Source organism: Bombyx mandarina, chromosome 23, assembly GCF_030267445.1.
Source record: "Bombyx mandarina strain Sakado chromosome 23, ASM3026744v2".
Taxonomy (NCBI): domain Eukaryota; kingdom Metazoa; phylum Arthropoda; class Insecta; order Lepidoptera; family Bombycidae; genus Bombyx; species Bombyx mandarina.
Window position 1 is genome coordinate 8,843,183 of NC_143229.1, and position 11,178 is coordinate 8,854,360.

General features: G+C 32.5%; 1 protein-coding gene across 1 annotated transcript in view; it reads left to right on the forward strand.

Annotated features, from left to right (window-relative positions):
• LOC114245547 (uncharacterized) overlaps positions 1-5,537 on the forward strand; it is a 28,071-nt gene extending 22,534 nt beyond the window's left edge. The window contains exons 6-11 of the mRNA XM_028177760.2: positions 265-483; positions 788-1,099; positions 1,506-1,602; positions 2,526-2,641; positions 3,731-3,802; positions 5,345-5,537. Of these exons, the coding sequence (XP_028033561.2) occupies positions 265-483; positions 788-1,099; positions 1,506-1,602; positions 2,526-2,641; positions 3,731-3,802; positions 5,345-5,464 (936 nt within the window). The 3' untranslated portion in view covers positions 5,465-5,537. The remainder of the gene's footprint in view (positions 1-264; positions 484-787; positions 1,100-1,505; positions 1,603-2,525; positions 2,642-3,730; positions 3,803-5,344) is intronic.
• Positions 5,538-11,178: the final 5,641 nt, after the last annotated feature.

The following is an 11,178-nucleotide window of genomic DNA, read 5'->3' on the forward strand; positions in this document are numbered from 1 at the left end:
CAAACTAACGTGTGGTTTCTGAGAACAAACAGGTAAAACCAGCTATCATTTTTAAGTATCAAAATGCACAACACATAATCTTGCTTCTTTACTGATCTTATTTCATTAATCCATTCGCATATTTCTAATATATAAGCACGCATTTCATTTACTGTATTTCATATTTGGTTTATATTCCTAATTTTTGTCATCATCATTATTGTTCTGCATTCAATGTGTTTCTGTTATAATATTTATATTATAATTAGTAATGTTGCATTAAAGGCTGGTGAGTCTTCGATTGCTGGAGCTTCTGGAGTAACATTCTCCGGTACGAAATCGATCGGTATATCGGATCACGGTGTAAAACTTAATGAAGTGCATACCGATTTTAATGATGCACTGAACGAAGTTAAACCTTTGAGTTCCATTGGAGCAGAAGCTAAAGCCGATGCACATTTCAACATTGAAACTGAATCGCGTCCAACAGTTATTGTTAAAGAAGTGAGTTAAACAACATGCTATATTTGAGTTGAACATTAATACCAGTATATTTTTAAATAAAGTACTTTCTTCAATTGGTGAATCAGAAGTACTGAATCAATTGGGATTTAGATCAATGAATTTTATTATTTTAAAATATCATAACATCAGGATGGCAACTAAAATACCCCCACATAAACAATATTAACCATGTTAATTTATTAACAATATTTTTATAAAATTGCAGTTTCACTATCTGTGCAGTTGTCTTCATAACATGGTTGTGATGAGATTTTAATTTAAATTACTATAAAACTTATTACAGGTCGATATAGAGCCACAACCACAAATTATAGAAAAGCACATTATTCACACGCATACAAAACCACATCATAATCTTCACAAAACAGCCTACATTGGTGGTTTTATTGGCGGTGCTGCTGAAGTAGCTCCGGAACCTCCAGTCGTAGTTTACAATACTCAACCAGTAATCGAAAAGAGGATAGATGTTGGAGCACAGAGTTCAGCTAACGTAGGTGCAGTGGCTGAAAGTAGTGGCAATGGAGGCGGTCAAGTAACCTACACTAAAGAAGTTACAGTGTCAAGAAATCCAACTTTGTTCCAAGATATTTTTAACGTATGTTTTCGGAATCTTAATCAATTACCAAATAAATTTCATAAATTTATTTACATCAGCTTTCACCGTATGATCAATTTTCGACAATAATCACTGATACACCAAAATTTAGATTTTTTGTATAGTCTCGTCGATTATTGGAATCTATTGTTTTGTTACTGAAAATAAAAACGAAATGGTTATTTCCCATATTTTTGGTATTGAAAACAAAGCTTGTAAATAGCTAAAAAACAAACAAGAACAAAAAGCATTGCTTAATAAATGAGAAAGAACGAAATTGTACTTAAACGTTTTGTGTTTGCCTATCTATGCTATTCAAATAAGTGTGCAGAGTAAAAATCATGACTCAGTACTATTCTCAGTACTATTTATAATGGTCATTATTTTTATTTCATATTTTCCGCAGATTCCAATTTCGGCACTGAAAGCTGTTAGCAGCTTCCTTAGTAACACAGCAGCCAACACAAACGTTTCCGTTCAGAAATCAGCGACAATCCAAGCAGGTGGATATTATAAATGAAATACTAATATAATAAATTTTGTATCTAGTTTTCAAAATAATAAACAGGAGTTTGGAATATTTTTCTTACTGTATTTAATTGCATCACATAGTATTAATAAAACAATTGCTATAAAAAACATGATAATAATGAACATCTGTAGGCTTAAAATTATTCATTTTCTAAGGACAATAAACGGCAGCATAAACTTCCAAGTAAGAGTCAGGTATAATATTGACCTTCTAGCCCTCGTAATCTTGATTACGTTTTTATGCTCTGCTTTTATTCTTTTTATTTTATGAGAAGAGTCTTTAGGCAAATGCTTTAATCTTTTTGGACTCTGAAGACAATGATCAGTTACAGGCTGTACAAATAGCATATAACTTTACGTTATGTTACAAAAAAATCTATATAATAATTAGGTATAACACAAGAAATATCTTATACTAATATTTTAATTTTCATAATTCATTAAGCGTTACTTTAATTGGACTATTTTAGTAAGTTGAGGGTATTATATTAAAGTACAATATTACTGTTATAACCTTTCTATGCCGCTAACGGTTGACCACAACATTTGTAGTACGTTTTCATGTTATTTTTTCATATTATTAGTAATTTGTAATGCATTGTAATTATGGTAAGCTAATTAAATAAATAAAAGCTCGACTAAATAAAATAGTTTATATAAATAGACTTGAATAGACTTGAAGACATTAGACTTGAAATTCACTCACTGCATGACTATGACTCATTGGAATCTCTTGTCATTTTTATTCATTTTAGGATTGAAGTATCGAACGTCTTTTCCATTTCTCCGATCATGAAATGTTCAAAAATATACATTCGTTTAAAAGGCTTCATATTTTGTCTTTCATGATGTCGTATTCGGGATACTTTATCATTTACAACTTTTCAATCTTCAGAATCTGACATCATATCACCGAAACATTCATCATCATCATCATCATCAGCTTTATCTGAATCACACATATCGGTACAGACTCCGAGTGCATCTCAAGTTATAGGTGACATTTTTGCAGTAAGTTTCTAATTAAATGTACGTTTTAATCGGTTTTTTACTAACAAAGGTAATCCATAATTTCCAAATTAATCACATTATTATCACCTAATATTCACATTGTATTTAAAACGTTAATAGACTAAAGTGTTTTTAGTTTTAATTTACTTAATATAGTAATAAAAGGAGTATCTAATTTATTTTCCAATTTGAGAAATTTTGCAAGCTTATAATAAAATATACTAAGGTGAGGTGTGAAATTATACAATAATAACGCTTTTATTTTATAACCACACGCAAAACATACTCGTATCATTTATTGAAGTGGTGGCTATTACATACTAGGAGAGGATTCAAGTTTTAACTTTAATACTGGAGATGGAATTTTAAACAAAGGTTCACTAAAAAAGGTCTAATAAAAGACAAAAAGGATTCTCATGAAAAAAATAGCGTTTTGAAAAATACTTATCGGTACTATCTATGACTGTCATCTTTAAACCACAGATGCAAGGAAGTGAGTACTATTTATTTAAGTTCGAAACTTAATGTTTTAATGATTATTAAGGGACTTTTATTTAAGATGTCGAACTGTTTAAAATGCATATTTGGTATTGCTATTCATAAAATCTGAAGAATGACTTCGTGGAATGACACAAGCGTAAACTCCAGATAAACTTTTTTTTATTATTTAACAAAGGTCATAATTGTTTTTATTATTCCGTTCGGGTTGCACAACTACTTTTGTGTTCCAATTTGTTTATTGCATACAATGATGGAAGACGTCACTCCCTGACTTACATATTATGTTAAGTATTTACTGATGTCCACAAACATGAAAGCGTTACCCATATCCTGAGACATGAGGTCTCGGGATCTCAGGTCAACACCATAACGCAGCACTTCAAACCGGAATATCTGATACGGATGGATACTGACTATTGTGGTATTATGGTATTAGTAGTAGTAATAGGCAGACCAGTAACATCTACTTAATTTTTTGTTAATAATCTAATTAAAATTTTGTTTATTCTTTAAATTATTCTTTATTTATTGTTACATAATAATATAATCTGTCATAATTCTTTATTTTACATTAAATTTATCGTTTAGATACCGATTAATACTCTCAGTGCAGTGAACAAGCTTTTGGAGAACAATGTTCCAGTAAGGAAAAGAGTACAGGTGAGAACAGATTTATTGTGAAACATTTTTAAAGTTTGCTATAAATACTTTTACGGATAACGGAAATTTTAATTGGGTAATGAATCTATTGTTTCCGAGAACAAAAAGTTGAGAAAACTTCAACTTTCTTTTGTTTACATAATTTTTTGTAAAGATGTATCTCCCGATTAACAATGAATCATATTTTTATAGACTATAAAGAAAGTTTTCTGCTTATCTGTACTATTATGATTAAAAATAACAACCAAGGCTTGTTTAGATGTTTAAATGTCAGTTTTGGGTCTGTTGGAGGTAATCAGAATGATAAGGGATCGACGTATTAAATAGTACATGTTGATTGCTATACGTAGCTATCTAGGTGTTTACTTTCAGTAGGTATAAATAAATAGTAGTGCAGGTGATTTTTCTTAAAGGACTGCTACATTCGGCCATTTTTATTTCTCGAGTATGCTCCGTCTTTCGAATAAAATTTTTCAATTTGTTTTACAAAGTTATTTATATGCGCAAGGAAACTTGAGCTTACCGAATAGTTTTTGCAACACATATTGCGGAGACGATCGAAAACAGGGATCGAAGTAGAACTTTTTGGAAACTTTATTTACTGGTCATAAATTACAAGTAACGCTCATTGTATTGGTTTGTATACAACGTTGTGAATTATCCTGGATGATATGAACGACGTTATTTGAAGTGCATTCCTTGGTTCAAATCCTATAGTAGGTAATGGTTACTGATTTTTCGAAGTAAATTCACAACTCCATGTATATATTTATGTATGTATGTACATATGAAGGTACGACTATAATCTCAATAATAATATCGAATTATGAAATTTACAAAATTACCGATGAGGTTAGCTATATTGTTAGTTCGGATGAGTCTTGTCTATTTATATCGGGAAAGCCTGCATAACATATGTTCCGGTTTTTACCGTTTCCGTTTCCGGTCCCAATTTAATTTATTTGTCAACTGATACTTCGATCTCACAGTGAGCTGTTGGATCGTTTACATATCTGAAGGAAAAAAAAAATTTTTTTTATAGCTTAGGCTATATGTGGACGAGCTCACAGCCCGCCTGGTGATAAGTGGTTACTGGAGCCCATAGACATCTACAACGTAAATGCGCCACACACCTTGAGATATAGTTCTAAGGTCTCAGTATAGTCACAACGGCTGCCCCACCGTTCAAACCGAAACGCATTACTGCTTCACGGCAGAAATAGGTGGGTGGGGTGATGGTATCTACTCGTGCGGACTCACAAGAGGTCCTACCACCAGTAAATACGCAAATTATAATTTTGCGAGTTTCATTTTTACTGCACGATGTTATTCCTTCACCGTGGAAGTCAATCGTGACATTTGTTAAGTACGTATTTCATTAGAAAAATTGGTACCCGCCTGCGGGATTCGATTAGTTTTTTTTTTTTTTTTAAAGGCGGGTGTTAGTAACCAATTGAAATTAACATGCGCCGGGCGAATCAAAACTCTCTTATTGCTTTAATGCCTTTAGTAAACTCGTTAATTTTATATATTATATTCTAGGTTACGCAGGATGAATCAGGAGAGCCTACCAGAGTGAGATTAGGCCCTCACGCAAGAAGACGTGCAAACAAACGTGTGGTGGTAATACAGGAGAGTGACGACAAAGACAAATCCGATTGAAATTTTTATATTAATACTTATTTTGTACCTGATTCTATTGCGATTGCGTCAATAAAACTAAGTATAAAACTAACTGATGTTCTTACTAGAGTCCTTTAAATGTTTTTTGGAGATTTTTTGATATCCATATGTACCTACATAGATACCAATTATTTGAGCTCACTTATAATATAAAAAATCTATACTTGTAATTTTGGTATTGTAAAATCTAAATTTTAGTGTAGTAGTTAAAATCTAAATCATATAGTAAAAAACTAATGAAGTAAATAAAGTACCAGAAGAAGAAACAGAAAAAGTGCGTCGTTACAGTGCGTTCGTTAAATGGATTTATGGAGACATAAACCAAGGAGGGTTGACGTAAAGCAGGTGTAAAGTTGGTCGTAAACCTCATGCCGAGCTCCTATCCCCCAATCGCCGTTGCACATCATGAGGAGTAAGAAGAAGGGTGGGGCAGCCGTTGTGACTATACTGAGACCTTAGAACTTATATCTCAAGGTGTGTGGCGTATTTACGTTGTAGATGTCTATGGGCTTCAGTAACCACTTAACACCAGGTGGGCTGTGAGCTCGTCCACGCGTCTAAGCAATAAAAAAAAAAAGATTAAACCTGTAGAAATCTGATAGCAAAATTGTCAGAAGAAATATCTTTAAGAGAGTCTCAATCCTGATCCTAACTTATGAAATGAATATCACTATAGACCGAACTTACAATTAATTTAATTATATTTTTGGGAGGAAATTAATTTACCATACGAGACTTCGGACACCCGATATTATTTATCAAAACTGGCTGATCTTAAAAGTACCATTAAAATTTCTGCTTCCTGCTTCTTAAAACTCTGAAATCGTAATTCGCGCGATATTATACGACTTAATAAAACGTGAAATCATATTCGTATCATAAATCAGTAACTATTTAAAAATATGTGATGAGTAGTTATCATAAGGATGAATGAAGGCATTCATCCTTATTGCATGAATTAGACAAATTAATATTATCTCTGAATGTAAGCGGATTAAAATAAGTTAGTTAAACAGTTGAAAGTATGGCTTTGTACGTTACAGCAGAATATTCGGCCCAGAAGATACGTCAGATAATATAATTGGGGTATATCTGTTATATACAACTCGATTACTGATAGTACCGATGGAGCTGATGAGTGTGAGAAAAATGCCGTTCCATTTAACAATCAATCTGTCGGTACTCATGAAATCATAAAATATCTTGTGAAAGTACCGAAGCCGAATAATAAGGCGCATAAGTTTGTTAAAAGTATCATAGTTTTTGATATATCTCTTATTTTATCTTATATTTCAAGATTTACTGCTAATACTCTGATTTGTATTGCTTCAATTAATTAATATCCATCAATGATTCGATGTGACTGTATTGTCATTAACTGTCCAATCCAAATATAAACATTAGAAGGGAGGTAGTGGCTGTAATGTATTTTCCTTGCTATTTACAAATAATCTTACGGTTCTTAGTAAATTATCGACATAATGCGGACCCATGAAGAACAATCCTTGTTTATAGCTTTGGGCAAAATGAAATTCTCAACGAGATATTTTATGGTGTCAGATATCAAAACAAAACGTTTCAAGGTATTTGTGAAAATATTGTTTGAGAATGAACACAGAATATTAAATTTGTTTGGATCGTATGATGTCTATAAACTCCGAGATAACGAAACATATCGGAGTAATTCGAATTCATTTCTTTCATGATTTATTTGACGTAGCAGAATTTGGGACTTACGCGTCCTCCTCCTTAGGAGGATCAAAAGTCAACAATAAAAAATCAGATACAAAACTTAATAACATTAATATGTAAAATCTATACAAATTTGAGTAGCGTTTAAGGTTGTGTAGTATGTAAAATAATTGAAAAAATAGATTCTATTTAACATGATATAAAAAAATGTATACTTGAAGAATAGAATTTTCTTTTAGCCACCTAATCTTATAAGGAACAGTAATGTGATATGTTTGAAATTTGATATTGTGTAACTTGCAGAATTTGTGGTACATTATTCATCTATCGCAGCTTTCGATAGGCATATTTCAGTACGAAACCGACTACCAACTAGTTTGCCTATAATTTTCGCATAATTAGCCCTGGGACTCTGTACTTATTATGCGATTTGAATATTAATGATCCCAGCATCAGATAAGTACGTTCGCACATTCCACTGTTGATTCAAGAAGCGACCCTCGTTACTACGCCATTCTAATTAAATTAGAACAACCCAAGTTATCGCAGTATGTATCGCTGTGGCCGCCAAATTTTCAAATCTTCAGATATTCAATTAGACAATAACAGGACAACAGTTGACCTTGAAATATTACGGTTAAATATTAGTATTTTACGAGGGTTATTCAAGAGTACGGGTTTGCTTACACCTGAATTTCATCATCATAGTAAAATGATTCGAAACAAGAGTATCATACATTAAATCCATTGGTGTAAAAGTATATTAACAAAAAGATTACTGGCTGACTGCTACATTCTCCAGGACAGAAGGCAAGATTTGGACAAAAAAAATATGAAATTACTAAGCAAAAACAGCCTTAATTTAAAATTGTAGCAGCATACACGTTGTGAGGTCTATTGGCTTTCGTAATTATTTTACACCAGGAGCTCGTTTATCCATTAACCCAATTAAGAAATAACGCAAAGATAATAATATTGATAATCAGTGGATTGGTAAAGAGGAACTTAAAATAATAAATTAAAAAAAAATTACATAATCCAAGTCTGTGTTGAAAACTTATTTTACTGAAAAAGCTTATCAAATGTATTTGAACAAACAAACAACGGTCTGTGTTTTAACCAAAACCCTTAAGATTGGAAGGTTGTAGATAATATATTACCTCTTAATTTACGATCTAAGATTAAATTTTAATTAGGATCAGTTTCACTAAAAATCATCTCGTTACAATGCTAACTGTATACATCTGAAATTTGCCTTTATCGTCTGAAATTTTGAATAAATCTGTGGTTAAATTAAAAGTTTATCATTCTGTACTTTTTTTTATTGCCTTTGTAGGCAGACGAGCATACGGCCCACCTGATGGTAAGTGGTCACCGTCGCTCATGGACGTCAGCAATGCCAGGGGCAGAGCCAAGCCGCTACCTACCGTAAAATACTTACTATAGTTACGTCTAAGTTTAAGGTCCTGTTTATTTCACAGTTTTTTATTTGATGCTGCAAATACTGAACAGGAAACGTTGGTTAGATTTATGTACGCTCCGTACCTGGATAAGATCTAATAGACCTAAGAAAATACTTTTACACCATTAGATGTTTCTGTTTCGTCGCCATGCCATTACCTATACTCGTAAATCCTTCGAGATTGGTTTGACTTCAAAACTCGTGTGACTTGTGTGTTCTTAGTAATATTGAGAATTTTATTTTCAACTATTGTTTACATCGATGTGAAAGTAATGTCGCATACACATCCTCTATATCGGATATTCATAATTTATTACATCATACCATTGTGGTGGTATTAAAACCACGATCCCGAACTCATCATTTATGTCTCCATTCAATCACTAGGACGAATGACAAGGAACGCCCAAACATTTTCCAAGTCACTTGATAACTGTTCCCGAAATTAGATCAGCTCGTCCCGAGAGAGAATTAATTTTGGACCCTAATCAAACTTACCCCCATGTTACGCGAAGTCAGTTTAACTTGAAACTGTATACTTTAGTAGCAGGCGTGGTACACCGAGATTACATATTATACTTTTATCTAAGTGCAGTGTTTTGTGTAGGTCTCTTGGTAGTGCTCACAGCATCACTGACTTCCATGAGCTATAATAAACATGCACTGAGTGCACGTCATTCACCACGGAATAAAATAAAAAGTGTGGGGATTTGCAATAAGAATTAAACTTGATTTTTTTGACTGGTAATTATTAAAATGTTATAACTAAATAGTAAAAGCTATATAACTCTTTTGAACACATTTAATTTTGTTATTAGCTTACGAATATGAAATATCAAAACAATAAAATGGAAATATTGCGTGAAATTTATATATAATTTCATATCGAATTTAAAAGCCCGTATTTCAAACAATTTGTTGCTGTAAAATTAAGGATCTTTCTGAAATTGGCAACTTGATAAGGACACACAGCAATGCTAATACTATGTAGATTTATAATTTTTTTATTTTAAAAATAATACGTAATATGATGTACGTGTTTTTCCATCGTTTATGTCCTCGACACGTATTAATCTATGCGAATACAGCGCGCCTTAAGCTAAAGAACAAAGAATGCTTCAAATGCGAAATATCTTCAACTAAAAAACTTCTATTGGGATTTCGTACCCTGGGGTTCCAGTAGTCGCCAAGTTACAAACATACCAAGATAATTTACTTTAAGAGCACACAATGCCATTGGGCCACCAGCTAAAACTTGAAAATGCAAAGAGCATTTACTTCATGTGTTCATTAGAGACGTTTAAAAAATAAAACACCACAAAAATTAAACAGGAAGGAACAAGTGTAAATTTGTTGTTCAACAAGGGTCCTATTTAATTATGGTCTGCATAAATAAAGGTTCCTTTCCCAACAGTAGATAAATAAATACGTATGTATTCATCCGATGTTTTCGGTTTAATATTTCATAGAGATCCTAAGTAGCTTAACCGTAATTAAGTCTTTGGACTAATTACAGTTTGAATTGAAATACACACAAGTCCGATTAACTTCGCTTTTCGTTAAATACAATTTGTATTAAAACCACTTAATCTAATTAGACATTCAACTCAATATTATGAAACGCCAATCGTTTGATATTAATACATTCGGTTACCGATCAAGCTCAAATCTGTTAGCACGAGAAGATCGAGATCGCATCGAAAGTATCCTCATCTATTTTCCTACTACTCTGAGTAATTAGAGTAAATAACTCAATTTCTGTTTTGGCTACTATTCCGAGTCAGTAAAAGGTCTCTTTTCTATAGGGAGCAGTTGTATTTTACATTTTAAAGCGGGTGACATTGTTAATGGCTCTGATAAAAATAAGAGTGTAAGGCGTTTCTACGTCTTAGCTATTCAAAAATAATTTAGTATATTCGGGTTTCTGTCGTAGCTTCGTTAAAGATACACCTATTCTCCTCAAGCTGCTCGTAACAACGTTTTGTAATACACCACACAAAACCACGTATTCAATTATGAATAAGGTGAACCTCGTGCTCGGGAATAAATTTACGATTTAGATTTACCCTGTTTTTTGTATTATCCATTTGTTATACATACAAATTTGGAACTTTGAAATTTTTTTCGTCCTAAGCGAGTAAACCGCGTGTCTATGAACCCGCATCTGGCTGATGCAAAGTTTTAAAACATTCATTTCGCTCAAAGTTTGCTTGGGACCTATTCTGGTAACGCTTACAATGAAAATTAGAGAATCAGAGTCTTTATTTGAAACTCAAAGTGGTTTACCTAATTTAAATAAGTTGTATGAATTTAAAATTTAACAAAACTAAATTGCCAGAACTATACTTTAGTTCGAGGTGAGTGACAAATAGCATTTAGTTTTGTTATGTATGAGCTTTGCAGAACTGTTTTAACCAATTAAAAGCAGGCGGGCCGTAAGCACGTCTACTCAACGCGTATTCGCGATCTATGCATGACCTTTATGAGACTATATTGCTCTAATACAAATAAAAAAGTTGGCTAGTACTAATTTAGTAAA